We start from the raw sequence: 16,239 nt of genomic DNA on the forward strand, positions 1-16,239 counted from the left end.
TATCTGTGGTTTGGTTAATTGTTGAGTATAAAATATCAGGAAATCTCTGAAAAAACAAACAAAAGGCATGAAACACATTTGCTAAAGGAAGCCTGTGAGGCGTGGCTCAAAGCTCTGCAAGGCTGGTGAGTTGACCGTTGAGCTCATATTTCCTTGTTACATAATGATAAGGGGCCGATAACGGCTCGGAGGAGCGTCTCATTACTCAAACCTGGAATACGGGTAGCGGCAGAAATATCTCTGCGCAGATAACAAAGCCTGGACGAATACAAACAATCTACATGGCTTCCATTGAATTTTAATCTGCGCTCGGATGAGTCATTTCTGCTGCTGCCGCTGGGTCTCGTTTTCGCCGCTCAGGTGAACCGGCGCTCGCCATTAATCTCCCGTGCCCGGCGGCGATGTGAGGCAGCCAGGCCGAAACAAGCCTGCTGGATTTAAAGCACGCTAATGCGTAACGCTCTCACGTTGAAAACCGTTGTCGAGCTCGATTGTCCGATCGTCTCCTCACTGACAAATGTTGATAATTAATCAGTGCAGCTGTCAAAGCCCCTGCCTCCCTCTCGAGCTCATTGATTCTCTCTCCCCCCCGAACCAACGGCGGGAAGATGAGCGGCCTTCTGGCTCTCGCCGCCGCGGCGCAGTGAAAGCTTTGGCGCAGCACGACAAGGCAGCCGTAAGGGAGATGTACGGGGGGGGGGGGGGGGGATGCTAGTAGGATTAGGGCCACTGAGATAACGGATTTCTGCTGATCGTTATGTAAGGCACATCTGTCCGCCGTCCCTCTCGGCTGCGGCGGCGCCCGGGCCCTCCCACGCTGCAGCGACAGGCTGAGACGAGGCTCTCGAGGTCTGCGTCCAGAGAGGAAGCCGGAGGGAGGGAGAGAGGAAACACGGTCCTTCCTGGCTGCTTGTCACACACACAAAAAAAGAAGAAATAACACAGCATATAAAGAGAGGGGTGGCTGGGGAAATGGTGTTCGTGTAATGACAAAATAGCTGACCAGCAACTTGCTTTTACATTTGACATCTCTGGGCTATAAGCTGCAAGACTACGCAGTCAACTTCTTTCAATTTGCTGCTTCGCTTGTATTAAATAATTGTCATAAATTGGTCAAACAAATCTTTGTCCAGGGCTCAACGCTACCTTTTTACAGCGGTTGCTGTTTTCAGTCCCCTTGTATTTAGAATAATTGAGATGTTTTGAGATTGATTTCGCACAATAAAGCAAAGAAAAGATGTAAGTACATGCAGAGCTTATCGACGGTATTTCACCTCAATACACATGAGCAAATTCAATGAATTAAAGTAAACAAGGATTAGTATCTAATGAAGATGCTATGCGGTTGTATGTCAGCGTTGTTATAATTCCTTGCAATTTGTGTTTTTATCTGCTCAACCAAATCTTAATTGTCATCAGTTAGCGTGTCTGGCTCAGTTGCCGACATCCAGAATAGCGGCCGTGCAGCTGTCGCCGTGCTTCCCGCGAATCCCTCAGACGTGAACCCGGCGAGCCACCGGCTGCTCGTTCATCCGTTGCCTCCCTTCAAATGTAGTTTGTCTGGACCGCCGCACTGATTCGCACCACGGATCCATTGGCCCTCGTCCCGTCCCCCTTTGAAGCCTTGGATTGTGTGTCCCCCAAGTGATACCCGACGGCAACAACAACAGCAGCAACATTGTCAATCATCTCTACCCTCGGAGATGACCTCCAATCCGTCTCGCTCAGACAGCTGAAGAGACTGGGAGAGCCAACACCACATAATGTGGCTCCAAATATGTAATGCTGAGTATTAAAATACAAGGAATGCAACTAATAGCCTTGAAAAATAAAAATTATATGGTGTGTATAAATGTATAACGTATTTATTTCTAAAAAAAAATTGTAATTTGGGCTGCAGTATTAGACGGAAATGGCAACCAGAAGCAACAAATTGGTTGCCAATTTCTCAAAATGGTAAGACGGATCCCTCATTCTTACGTTTCCAGACTGAGGTTCCTCTTTTTTTTTTGTCTTCACTTAACTTGAACACGGAAATACAAAACTCCTGTGAGCAGGTGAACGGAGAAATGTTTCCCTCGTATTTATCGTTCCACGGAGAAATGTTTCCCTCGTAGTTATCGTTCCACGGAGAAATGTTTCCCTCGTAGTTGTCGCTTAACGGAGAAATGTTTCCCTCGTAGTTGTCGCTCAACGGAGAAATATTTCCCTCGTAGTTGTCGCTCAACGGAGAAATGTTTCCCTCGTAGTTGTCGCTCCACGGAGAAATGTTTCCCTCGTAGTTGTCGCTTAACGGAGAAATGTTTCCCTCGTAGTTGTCGCTCCACCGAGAAATATTTCCCTCGTAGTTGTCGCTCCATGGAGAAACATTTCCCTCGTAGTTGTCGCTCAACGGAGAAATATTTCCCTCGTAGTTGTCGCTCCACGGAGAAATATTTCCCTCGTAGTTGTCGCTCCACGGAGAAATATTTCCCTCGTAGTCGCCGCTCAACGGAGAAATGTTTGCCCCGCCTCTCTACACGTGCAGTCGTTACAGAACGGCGTCCCCGGAGGAATTACTCGTCGTGCTCCAGGAAGCGACTGCTGGCCTCACACAGTTCGCGATGCCTCGACTTTACATTGAACCCAAGCATTTAGACCTCGGGGACGAGGTTTGGCGTCCAAAGAGGACGAGACCGAAGCTGCTCTTTGAGCCGGCGGCAGCACAACTCAGCACTTTATGGCGTCCGCGCGGCGTTTCCCTGCTTCCTCTCCCTCAGACACGATATTAAGGGGCTTATTTGAACAGCACTTCGCTCAGATGCGTTTGGACGCAAGCCAGTGGAAGCTGTGATCATGGCAGCGGTAACACAGCTGTAAATTACCGCTGGAGCCCCGGACACATCCATCACACTAGGCCTCCTTTTAAAATTCAATTTTTAACTGAAATGTCACGGCGTAATGCTGAATATCTTGCAGAACAGTGCGCCACACATCTGTCCAAGTTCCATGTCTGCTACTGTACGGGTCCTATTGTATGGCAAGGAGGAAGTTGGGGATGATTGTTTTCTCTTCTTCATCTATGCACAAAAGACTGGTGTAGGTGCGGTTGGGCTCGTCCCTTGTGTGTCGAGGGCGTTCGAGATAAGCGCCGACTCGCTCGTTTTCCCTGAAGAATAAACACCCCGAGTGAGTGAGACTGTTCACACAACATGAAGGTCTCAGCGGTTGCCAGTATTTTTATTATTTTTTTGGGTGTCTGTGTCAAGCATCCAAGAATTAAGCACAGTTCGGGGGCCTGCAAGAAGGCAGAGCGGCAGCCATCTGTCGTGGCCTCCGTCCAGTCTGCTGGCCGCGGCAGAGCGGCGGGTAATGACTCCTGTCGGGGAGATGAGCCCACTGGGCTCCTCTTCCAGGTTCTCTATCTCCGCCTGGAGACCCTCAACTTAAGCGGCCAAGGAGCAGGAGCATTTTGTATTTATTGAATTTTCATTTGCCTCTTTTGACTTTGCTGCTTATTGACTTTTCTTTCTTCTCCGTGTCTCTGCTCGTTCTCACCGTCTGAATGATCACCATTGGTATTTTTCTGAAAATAATTAATACTCTTTGCCCGCTGTCAGTTGAAGTTCTTTGCCGTATGAAGTATACGGTGGTATACGGGAATAATGCATCGCGTTGCTGTGTAGCATTTTTCGTTAAAACAATAACTTCCAACACCAAAAGATGACCACTTGGCAGCAGAGCACTTTTGGACGCGACGCTATGATTCATCCTGGTTTTACAGTCGGATCAACAGCTTGTTGGATCTGTGACTGGTGGAGGTGTTAGAGTTGGATCGGGAGGAGGTGGTGGAGGCTGTCGGTGGGAAACCGTGGCATAGTCACTCCTATTTTTAGGAAGCGAGGATTGTTAACTCGTAGCTTATGTTTCTGTGTGACGAGCCCGGGAGGCCAGGGCAAATTGACTCAACTGTGAAGTGCTTGAGGAGGAAGAGGGGGGAAGGATGTGGAGGAGGCGCAGAAGGTGAGGTGGAATAGGAAACACAGGTAATTGGAGGTGGAGCGGCTGTGATCTGACAAACCAGGAAGGGAAAGACAAAAGGGGTGCTATTATGGTCTGACTGCTCCTCAATGGGCAGCTCTGTTCTTATCAGACGCACTGCTTCGCTGCAAATATCCATTTTCCTACTGCGCCAAAGGCAAGCCAGAAGAATATGGGTTTATCTTCATTTATGTTTGCATGAAGGTGCAGTGTTGCGTGAAATTCGAGCAGCAACGACTTAAGTGTGGAAGGATTTTCTTCTCCCTGCTTCCCACTCAACTTAAGTGAGGGGGGGAGGGAACTTTAGTTGAGAAACCTTGGGGGAAGGATTCCCTCTTTGTGTGTATCTGTCTCCTTATACTCATTTGATTTTATTGACTATTAACTTTGCTATCGCTTCCATTGGAGGAATGTCAGGACGGGATCTCTTCGTGGAAAGTATGAGCAGGAGGAAGCAAGCGAATAGCTATTCCAATGCAGGCTTGCATTGTTTTTAGTCCATGTGAACCGCCATCAAGCGTTAAGAGCCATTCCCAAAATGTTAAGGCCGTGCTTGGTCCGAGCCTAAAATCTAATTCAGCAGATGTCGTGTGCAGATCTGAGAGGGTATTTATTTTGGCCATTAAAAAAAAAAAAAGTCTCCTGATTAACTGCGAGCAGCAGAGGTTCCACAGGTCGTTGACGAAAAGCTGCTCAGTGAACGAGAAACCACCTTTTGTGGTCCTGCGGCAAAACAACTTTGTGACCCAAACAAGAAGTACCTGATCCACACCTCAGGGTGCTTGATTCAAGCCTAAAGGCTGAAGGTGACAGGCAGCGGGCAAGGAAATGAAATTGTAAACTAGAGGAAAAGAACAAAGAAATCCCCCTGTATTACTCTGCAGAGCTCTTATTTTTCTCCTGCCTTTCACCAGCGACTTAAAGGTGATCATTCATGGGTGACAGCAACATTACCTGGCCACTGTACTTTTTTTTAATATATATATAAAAGAAGCAGCGCTCTGAACAACATTCTGGCAGCCAGCTCGTATTTGCACATGATTTTCTGCCCGAGGTGGCATCGTGACCTCCGCCTGAATGCAACTAAAGCAAAGCCAAAGAATCTTCTGTTCTGTTCGTCCTGCTTTTTGGCCCGGACTACACGTAATGATAAAGATAGCAGAAAACACAATTTTCCTCCCGCTTTTAACGTCTACGCTTTCGTGCCGATGATGGATAGCGGCGTAATAACGGACAGTAAAATTAAAGTGGACTATATGTTCTTTAGCTTGGAAAGCGTGCCAAACGGAGGAAGCGACTTTCCCCGCGTCGGTGCTGTGATGCCGCGCAACGGCCCCACAACAGCTGCCGAGAGCCTAAACCCCCAGCGGCAGCGGGGCCGGCAATCCCAACCTATCTGACTGAACAGCAAACGTAATCTGCTGTTGGGCAGATTAACAGACGACCACAGCAGCATGGAAATGAGGTTAGGCAGCCAGGGTTTCAGAGAGGCTCTTCATAATCTGCAAATCCCTCCATCGAGGTCACATGGGGAGAAAAGTGATGAAACGCCCCCCCCCCCCCCCCCCCCCCCCCCCCCCCACACACACACACACACACACACACACACACCCTTTTCCAACATCCTAATTCAGGTGTCAAGACTTCCCTTCCTGCTGTGATTGGACGGCTGTTTTCGGGTTGAGGAAGGAGTCAGGTTTCTTTTTAAAACTCCTCTCTCCAGTTCCTCATTCTCGACGGAGCTATTTCTGTCACTTTTCATGTGAGCAGGAAGTAACGTCTTGCTGCACGTTACTGCACTCGGGGTTTGGTACGAGATGCCGCGCTCATCAGACGCTTCACCAACTCAAACTAGAACAGCTTGTCCACCTTTCTTTTTTTTTTTTTTTAAAGGTCGGCCCGCCTTAAGAAAAGTTGTCGTTGACTTCGGGGCGAATCCGCTCCACTTCAATCAGCGGGTGGCGAGCGAGACACGGAAACTTGGCTCGAGTCTTGAGGAGTCGTGGCATTTAGTCACCGACAAATGAAGTGTACCAACACACGGCTCCGACGTTACTGCTAACTCCAGACACACACACACACACACACTTATACATGCTCTCTCGCTCTTTCTCAATCAACCACACACTCCTCAGCTCACCTTTTTAAGTTGCGCAAAAACAACAAACAAGTCTTATGATAATCACCTCCTCACATTGTTGCTGATCCAGAACGTGTCGCAACCGTAAGCGCCGGTTCAGCCAGTTTAAGCTTTATTTCCAACTTCGTCTGATGATCAGGGGTTTGTCTGAACGTGACGCGTCCTTCTTTTCTGATAGGAGACCGCTCCCGAAAAATGTCGACGCCGCCGCGGTGCGTTCCTCCTGGCAGATCGGGCAACTTTCCTGCGTCCGCCTCCCACGTCTCGCGCAAACACGGCCGCAACATTTGTCAACGAACACCCTCGGCCCGTCTCTATTTATTTAACTTTTTTTTTTTTTGTGAAATCCGCGTGCGGCCGACGCGTGGGACCGACGCGTGGCCTCGTGTCGCCAGTTAAGCAGACCACTAAAAAGGCTTCATTAAATTTAACGAGGCTTCACACCGCAAGGTGACAGGGGTTGCGTGCCCCGCCCTCCGGGCTCTGCCCACATCGTTGTGCCGCCGCTCCCCTGCGCCGGGGCGGAATATTTGTTCCGCTAAAATAACATCCCTGGGTCGTTTTATTTGCCCAGTTAATGAGAGCCGCGACGGCTCTCGGGCGGCGGCTCTGTGGTGTCGTTCCTCCCGACGGCCCGGCGGTGTGTTTGTGCCGTGTCTCGAATATTAATAGAGCGGGCGCAGTGGCCCAGAGGGAAATGAGTCTGTGGCCCCCGCGGAGCCTCGGCTCCCCCGGTGATGCCGATTAGCGGAGGAGAGGAAGAAGCTCCGTCTCCGTTTTTTAGCGCCTTTATTCGAGCCGGAGAGCACGAGGTGGCGATCAACGTGCGTTCTTGTGGGCACGCGTCCATGGACGTCCATGGACGACGTTTTGTGAGGGCTATTTTTGTCTCTTTTTCTTTTTTACATTCGTTCTTCTGACCGATAGCCGACCCGTCGTTAACTGATCACTCGCTGTGAACCGCCGAGCTTAGCGCCATCCGTTCTTTTAAATGCTTCACTGACAGCATTGTCCGGTCAAAAGTTGTTATTATATCAAAACTTTATTACAGACTCAAGGTCCAGATAATACAAAAGACATAAAATAGAATAAAACACATAAAAGCACAATTAAAATACATAGACCTGTCGATGCTTTATAAATAGATGGCTGTACCGACGTCTCCACACATGAGGCTAAAAGCGGGTCGTACATTATGCTTGATAAAACCTTGATGATCTCAGTCGCAGCTCTCGTTGGTGCATTTATTTTTGGCCCCTTCGGGCATTTCGTGGCTTGTAATGAAATGTCTGCCTTGGGCGTCTTCATTTCAGACCATCTGGTTGTTATTATTATTGTTATCATTATCCAGGACCGCTCGGCGGTCGGTCTCTACGGATGGTAATATCTGTCCGTCGGTCCGTCGCCTCGCTACCGACAGAAACGTCTCCGCTGGACGGACGTCTGCTTACACAATCATGTCCCCGGGATGACTGGTAATCCCCTGATTTTTAATCCGAGGCCACCGTGAGTCCAACGTGACTCAATACTTGCAGAACTCATGGCGTTCTCATCAGCCGTCCAGCCTGCGACGTTGTGTGTTTTAGTGCTCACCAGCGACCGTCCCGGTGAACAATGACCAACGTCATACCTGCTGAACACCGCGGCGTTGTCATTGAGAGCATGTCGGCATGCTGCCATGTGGCTCAAAGCGTCTAAAAGCCTAAAAGCAGCCTCGCAGAGCGGCGAGCACGCCTGCACACGGTTTGGCCCAATCCCAAAGCCTCAGACCCTGAACCCCTCAGGGACTCGCTGACGTCACCTGGTAAGTGGTCGCGTGTGAGAGGCTGTGAGGGTTCGACACGGTGTAAACACGTCACCTTACAGTGGTGCTGTCCAAAGAATTTTTGGTGCGACTGTGGGTGTTTATTTGACACTTTTTAACCCCTGATTTTGAACGTCTTCCAGGCTCTTTCCTCATGACATCAGCGGTCATTTAAAATAATCTATTCCCTTGTTTTTGTCGGTAACAAATCTAACTGTTTGCTGAATAAATCTGTGGACTATAATCTCTGTTGCACCTTTTTAATCCTGAATGTTTCGGAGTAAATGAACGCACATGTTCATTTCTTTGTTTACCTTGCTTCCATTGTTAACTGCGTATTTATCGTTACATGGCTATGCATTGTGGGTAATTACCTTGGACAAAGACTGCATCTCATGCTGATTTACGGAAAAATGGTTCATGAAGGGCTGAAAATGTCTGCCGGAGACTCAAACACTCGCCGGTTTGACAGGGTCAGAACTAAACCCCTCACGGACGCCTCAAAGACTACGAGGGTGGAGATTGGGATTGAGCCTTTTGTCTTTAAAAAAACAAACAAATAAGACGACCCCTTGGGTGAAGCTGTTTGTGTCACGCTCGGCACGATTGCTCGGGTTGCCACCTTTTATTTTGGAGGGTTTAGTTATTGGATGGACTGCCATTCGGCACAGACGACATTCGGCACAGACGTATCGATTCATTCCTCGGGTTGGGATCGCAATATCTTCAGTGATCCTCGAAACCCTTTTTTGTTCATCTCAATGTCATCAACAGGTCGATATTTCAATTTGTCCAATACTCGTCGCTTTTCAAACACCTTTCAAAAACGAACGGCATTCCCACGCTCTTTATTGAAAACGAATCAACTGAACTGGTGAGTTTATTTTGAGCCGTTAGCGCCGGCTTTCAGCCAGAGTGCTTTCACAATTAGTGCAAGTTAAGTCCGGTGGCCGTCGAGGGGAGGGGTGTGCTTTTATTCGTCTCGCTCCACTTTTTATTACACCAAGCGACGACGTCTCCCATCTGCTCCTCCAAGATTTTTTTCCGTCTCTTTTCAGACTCATCCTCTTTGACTGTCAGTCTGAATAACTTCCTTGAGGTTCAGTGCCCGCCCCCGTTCTGCTTCCACAAAACTAAACATGTGCACACATTAGCTGGAAAGTTTTCCCCTCTCTCCCCTTGTCTTGTTTTTCAAGGTCTCGTTGAGCGCCGAGGAAGGGAAGAAAAAAAAGAAAAGGAAAAAAAGCCCCGGAGGAATATCATGGCGACGTGCGCTGAAATTGTAATCGGGAGGAAATGGGGCGGCACAATCTCGCCTCTTTTTTTTTTTTTTAGTATAAATTTGCACAGATGGACTCTTGCTGCTTGTCAGGTCCTTTGTATGACACACTGAGGGCATCTGCCTGTGACGGAAAGAAGGGGAAGGAGACGAGTGGAGGAAGGAGAGGCCTTGAGGGCGAGGCCGAGAGGAAAGGAGGAAGAAGGGAGCGCGGAATACATTTTTATATTTGGCTCCATCTCTCAGCTGAGGCCGAACCACGAGATGGAATAATAGGTCAATGCATTCAGGCCGTCGCATTGTTCCCCTCGTCTGGTTTTACCTCGCAGGAAATATGTAGAGTAGCATAAAAGAAAAAGCTTCAAAGAGATCACAAAAATGTGGTAGAACATGTGATGGTTATCTGTCGTGTGTGTGAAAAGTAACGGCGTGAACAGATGTTGGTCCCCATGACGCCACCAACCGCACCTTCACCTGACCTTTTACCCAAACTCGTGCCATGGTCTGGGTGAATCCTCCGTTCTGATTGGCTGCGGTGAAACTGAGCGCAGTGGACGAGGAATACCTCCCGTTGCCAAGTTGCATGTCAGGGCTGTCCTATTTCCTGGAGTAGGGGACATTTCCGTTGCACCATTGTGAAACGCAGTCACCGGGACGTCACTCAGCGGTGGGTGGACTAGAGATTTGAAAAGTCGAGCAAATCTTGGCCGTAGCCATCTTGTTTCTGTTCCTTAAACCTGAAGTGACACGAGAGGGCGGAGCTAAGACATATTTAGGCGACCGAAAAGGTTACAACTGAAAACACACCGATTTCTGTAAATAGTTGAAAGTGCTAAGACGCAAAATTCCAAGACCGGACAATGCTGTGGTAGCGACCTGTCAATCACCTTGTAGCCCCGCCCTAAAGCATCCCCTGCTTTATGGTCTGTTTGACTCTAAATGACCATAATTTACTAAATGAACATTATGATGTATTGAAGAAGACTTTATACACAAACTCATGTTTACATTGTTTACTGAGAGAATACATCAAGATAGAAGTAGAGTAATTTTCTCAGAGACGTCTATATAATCTGAAGAGTCGCCCCCTAGAGGACAGCAGAGAAAATGCAGCTTTAAGACACTTTTCAGAATGCAGAGCTTGCTGCCTTTTTAAATGAATAATCTTGTGTTTTTTATTTCTTTCTTTGGAAAGTGACAGTGCTATAAGCGGGATAATGCCCTTGCCCGAGGTGTCCATAATCAGAAATTAATGCCCTCCCTTAAGGTCCATTAAATCCTGATAATGGACACCTACTTGGGCACAAACTCAAAAACCTTAAAACCAAGCCAGACTTTCCTCATCCACCACCGTGTTCACTGTCAGGGTCTAAAACTCCAACGCCGTCACAAACCTACCCAGAGTCCTGCCCGAATGTGTGTGTGTGTATGTGTGTGTGTGTGTGTGTGTATATACAGTTTGTTATTCAGTGTCACATTCCTCTCAGCCAGCCGTCTGATTAATAATTCACAATATCTCATGCAGTCAGTGGTGCCAGTTGTATTTAAGTGTTTCACTAATTGCCTCCTCCCATCAAGCTAATTATTTCTCCATTGTGCTGTGATCTTGTAATTCATGATGCCGAGTCACTGAAAGTCACTCGCTGTGCAGAATGGCTGAGCGGCAGAAGAATCCAGCCGCCGCCCGCCTCTCGTTCACGGCGAGCCGCAGCGCATCCGCCGGCCATGAAATGGGAGAGCGCGCTTTATGTGGATAAACTCTCACCGTCCAACGGCGTTGTGCTGACGCTCGGGAGAAATCGCTCGGCCGATGCGGATGCTGAGGAGGGTAGCGGGGAAGGAGGACTTGTTGCGTTTTTCTTAAAAGGTGCACAGCGGTGGCTTTGCAAACAGACCGTTTTCCCAGCGTTAAGTATTTGGGAATCAGCAGAGGTCCCGCCATTCGATTTTATCACGATACTTGAATCCCGATTCGATACTATCGCGATACTGCGATGTATTAAATATTGCGATTTATTCACTTTTTTTCCCACTGCAAATTGTCTCCAAAGGAAAACTTTGTCAACCAAAAAGGTTTATAATTTATTTAATAAAAGATTGATACTTGGCTTCCGTGTATCGATGAAATATCGCGATACTATGCTGTATCGATCTAATATGCCGCACATTATTGACTCTGGTGAATGTGCAGTTTCTACAGATTCAGCTTTCTGAGGTTTAATATTTCCCAATTTATTATTATTTTTTTTTAAATCTTTGTCTTTGGAAAAATAGATGCTTTTAGAGTTTAATATGAGCTACGAAATAACCTTCAAAGCTTGAAAGCAATCTCCAGTCAATCACATTTTATCAGTCAATCATTTTTCCACTGCGTCCTTCCAGTGTGTGGTGCGTTCACAGACACATTGATGAGTTTTGAGATACGACCAGCGTTAGATTTGTGTTTTGTCACAGTACATGAGCTCTGTTTATTGTTTTGATTAGATTCCTCTCACGAAACGGCTCCTTTTTCCCGCCGTGGCGACTTCCCCGTCTCCGGGGCCCCAGGGTCCGCATAAAGCACCGGCGACGGAGCCTTTCGCGAAACGCAAAAGCTTTGTTATTACATTACAATTCATTTAGCTGACAACCTATATCCAAAGTGACTTCCAATAACACCGCGGGCACGGCTACGCGAGCAATTCGGGGGTTAACGTCTCGCTTATGAGGACACGAGCGGCACGATGGAACCGCCGAGCCTCTGATTTGAGAGACGACCCCGCTCACCACTGACCCACAGTGGCCACATGATGATGATGATGTTCCTTTACGAAGCGCAATGACTATCTTCGACTACGTGATGAGACTGCGCCTTTTCCAAGCATCTGCACGCTTTCTTCCACATGAAAAACACGATCACTCTATGGAAATCAAGGCCAAAAGATTAAGCTATGGCGAGTTTCTTTGGACAGCAGTTTGATTGACTTAAACGAAACGTGGTGGTGGTGGTGTGGCCCTTTTTTAAAACCGGGTTTTTCAACATACCCGTATGTTGTTGTTTTTTCACAGGGGGTGAACCGGTTGGGGAAGGACGCTCAGCTGGGCCACGGCGGCGTGCAGAGGAAAGACTGGCACGACTATGAGGCAATCAAACGGGACTCCTCCCGATCCGGTAGGTCCAAACCTCCTCGTAGCCCCGCCCCTCCCTCCCTCTCTTCTCTCGTATTTGTTATTGCCTTTCCTCTTCTCGGGGGTCTTATTGCTCTCCAGCGTTGCAGCGGCGGTGTGAATCTCTGCTACGAGTGCGTTTCCGCCGTCATAAGTGCAGTTTATATCTGCTACAATCACCGCCAACTGAGTTTAATTTTTTTTTTTTTCCGTTCCGGGGAAATCAGCCTCTAAAGAAACGGTGTGAATGTGTTCATCCCTGAAATGAGCCCTCAAAGGCTAAAAAAAAAAAGTTATGTTCACTGTTTTGGAAGGGAAAGTAGATCATTTCCGCCTGTTTTCTGGGTTTTCTAGATATCCAGCACAGACCCCTGGTTCTGCTTTTTGAATAAATTACATATAACTGCACAGATATATTCAGACGTTAGAGCTTATTTTCATTTGATTTATACATGATATGATGATCATCATACAGACCAGCGTTGTAAACAATCTGGTTCACAGTGTCACATTTTAAACTGCAGCTTTAGCCCACAACTTGGCGTTGCATTGTGTTCTTTGCCCATCGTTTTCTCTTTTATTTCTCCGGCTCATGTATTCCATTCATATTTGGCAATAAAATGTCTTTTAGAAAGTATTGTATGAATAAGCTCGGGTACGCTTGGTGGTCGGCTCCGTACATGATGGGATTTTTGTTTGAGTCTTTGATCTGTGTTCACCCTCGAGAGCAAAAACCTCCTCCTCTTCCTCCTCTCCCACATCACAGTGGGAATCTATTTGTTCTCTTCTTTTTGTCTCTAAAATTAAAGATAATGTTCTGGAGGGTGGGTAGGCTTTTTGATAACCGCCGTATAGTGTGCGTATCTGCCATGTGAACTCTGGTCGTGTTTTTTTAATTCAGGGAACGGCGAACAGGGAAAGGCGTTCCCGCTGACGGACGCTGACCGGGTGGACCAGGCCTACCGGGAGAACGGCTTCAACATTTACGTCAGCGACCGGATCTCCCTCAACCGCTCCGTGCCCGACATCCGACATCCAAAGTGAGTCCAGAGGGTGGGTGGGTGTGGGTGGGTGTGTGTGTGTGTGTGTGTGTGTGTGTGTGTGTGTGTGTGTGTGTGTGTGTGTGCGTGTGTGTGTGTGTGTGTGTGTTTATGGAGGGAGCCTCCCAAAACCAGTTTAAACATAAGGGATTAAAGAACGGACCTTTGGATCCTTGTGTTGACGATAAATATTGATGGATTCACTTCGATGGAGATCATTTTTTAAGCGTGACTCTATCACAGAAGTTTGATATTACGACGCAATAAATGACGAGAAAAGCCGTAAAAGACTTTTCAAGGAACCAAAAGGCCCCTTCAGCCCGTAGTCCCGCAGCGATATAAAGATACCGTGTGGGTTTCTGTTTGGTGTGCCCGCCTGTTTCATCTGAAAACCCTGTAGAATAATACAAATATATATATACAAATACATAAATAGAGGTTTTCGTCTCGCTGCGACGGTATTTACTGCTTCATAGTATTTACCGATGCACTTTGTAATGCGTGACATGCAGAGGAGGAAAATAAAACCTCAGTAAATCGTCTGTCGAGTGGGCCGAAAGCGCAGCGATCCGCTCTCTCCTCGCTCTGAGACGGTCCTGAATCGATTCCAGAGAAACAGGCGTTTGACCAATCTGCGAGAGTCGTCCCTCTAAACCCCGCCCTTAAATTAGCTGTGCTCTTAAGAACGTGCTACCCCATGTGACAAGGACATTTTTCGGGTAGTAAAATGGCCCCAAAACTTAATTTCAAACTTTAAGGTCGAAACGCAAGGCGTTCCTCAAAAGGTTCCTCGTCTCCGGGGGAAGTTCCGGCAAAGAGGATAAAGATTGATCTCCTCCAGTGCAGTTCCAGCTGAACCACGATGGCGATTCTCATCCCGTGTCAATCGGCCACATCAGTCGTTTTTATCTCTCTCACACACACACACACACACACACAAACAACAGCCAAAAAAAGAAGCACATCCTTTTTAGATTTTCCAGAAAAGTGGCCAGTAACCTCAGGCAAAACCGCCGTTCTCCCACAAAGAAATAAATCTTCTGTGTTTTGTACGAGCAGTTTCATCTGAATAGGGGGCAGGAGGCGGCGGCCGCTGAGAGACTGCAGGTTTTCATTCCAGCCAAACACTGCAGCGGGTTATTTCACAGATTGGCACTCCATCAACCTGAGAGAGAGAGAGGAGGGAAAAGAAGAAGAAGAAGAAGAAGAGAAGAAAAAAATGAATCACCTTGTGCAGCCTTTGGTTGGATTGAAAACCTGCAGACTCCCAGCACTTTGTGACAGATGGTTGTTGTTCCCCAAAAAAATAAGCTTGTCTATTGGACAAGAGGGCAGCCTGATTGCAGGGCCGGCCTGGGAAATCAGTTTTTTTTTCTTTTCTTTCAGGAGACAGGAAGTCAAGTAGCAGAAACAATTTAGAGTTTTCTGATGATTTGGACTTTGAGAGAGAAATGTGGGCGTGACTATATGCACGTATTTTATTTAGTTATGGTACGACTGTGCCAGAGCAATAGAGGGAGTCTTCTGTCAAGTGTCTTTTTAGGGCCTGAGCACCGACAGCTGTGAGCGGGATTACAGCTGTGAGCGGGTCCTCGCTACACCACGTCTGCGGGTCGCCGGGTCGCCCGGCCGAGATCCTTCACCTGGTTGGCGAACGTCGTACTCAGGGCCGGACGAGTACGACGCCCCTTCTGCGCCCCCCGATGTGCTGGAGCGAGGACCCGCTCACAGTTGCAAGCAGCTTTAATTTATATATTTATATTTCTTCCTCTCTTTTTTTTACGATTGTCTTTAAAGCCATAAATGTGGACATTTATTGGACCCGACCACCGTCTCAAGTGTTTCAGAACAATGAGAGAGTGCCGAGGGCGTGGAATAGGTCGCCCACTAATCGGAGGAGCGCCGGCGGTTCGATATAAACGCTTCCTTTAGATCTCGGTGGGCAGGTTGGCACCTTGCACGGCAGCCTCCGCCGTCGGTGTACCGTGTGAATGTGTGTGGGTGAATGTTGACGTCCAGGGCAAAAGCGCTTCGAGGCGCTGAATAAATACAGCACATGCATTGAAACCGCTTTGCAAGCCAAACAGGCTGCGCACAAAGCTTTGAAAGCAAATGGCCAGTGTTTTGACACCAAAAAAAAAGACAGTGATATGCCTTCATTTGACCTCTCTGCAGGAATCAAAAGCACCAAATAAGACAAAAGAAGGGCGATTTTAAGGAATTAACCTGGTAGCCCTGGACACCAACCCCCCCCTACTTATAGCATTGTTTACACCTTTTCATTTTTCCACGCTGGATCGGTCCCAACTCATTACAAGGAGCGCTGTTTGGAACAATGGTTCCAATTAACAGCGCGCCCGGTCTATTCACAGGAGACGAGTCGCTCTCCTCGGCGACAGGAGCTGGTCGCGCCAAGCGACACCCGTGTACTTTTTTAAACCGTGTTCTCGACAGCAATTATCAGTGTCATTGACGTCCTCCCTCCCTCCCTCCCTCCCCCATCCACCTCTCTTATGTGAGACAAGGTGTGAAAAACTGATAGACGCCTTGCACCGGAGCCGAGGGAGACGTTTTTCAAGGAGTTGATGTTCATTGTTCTGAGTCATTGCAAAGCGCTGATTTAGAGATGGACATTGAGAAGGAAGGTGAGGAGGTGACCAAAGACATCAGGGAGTCCTCTTGTTGGGGTACTTAAGGCAGTTGGAGCACCTTACCAGTCTTTGTTGATGATGTCACGATGGGACCATTTAAGTCAGAGGGGTGTCAAACTCATTTTAGTGAAGCTGCTGCCTATTTTCATCTCAAGTGG

General features: G+C 47.8%; 1 protein-coding gene across 1 annotated transcript in view; it reads left to right on the forward strand.

Annotated features, from left to right (window-relative positions):
- The window catches only part of LOC137802644 (polypeptide N-acetylgalactosaminyltransferase 10-like), a 70,429-nt gene that overhangs the window by 12,002 nt on the left and 42,188 nt on the right, over nucleotides 1-16,239 (forward strand). The window contains exons 2-3 of the mRNA XM_068600670.1: nucleotides 12,292-12,394; nucleotides 13,292-13,430. Of these exons, the coding sequence (XP_068456771.1) occupies nucleotides 12,292-12,394; nucleotides 13,292-13,430 (242 nt within the window). The remainder of the gene's footprint in view (nucleotides 1-12,291; nucleotides 12,395-13,291; nucleotides 13,431-16,239) is intronic.

This window comes from Clinocottus analis, unplaced genomic scaffold (assembly GCF_023055335.1).
Source record: "Clinocottus analis isolate CAN_PGR_092001 unplaced genomic scaffold, fCliAna1.0.p SCAF_5, whole genome shotgun sequence".
Taxonomy (NCBI): Eukaryota; Metazoa; Chordata; class Actinopteri; order Perciformes; family Cottidae; genus Clinocottus; species Clinocottus analis.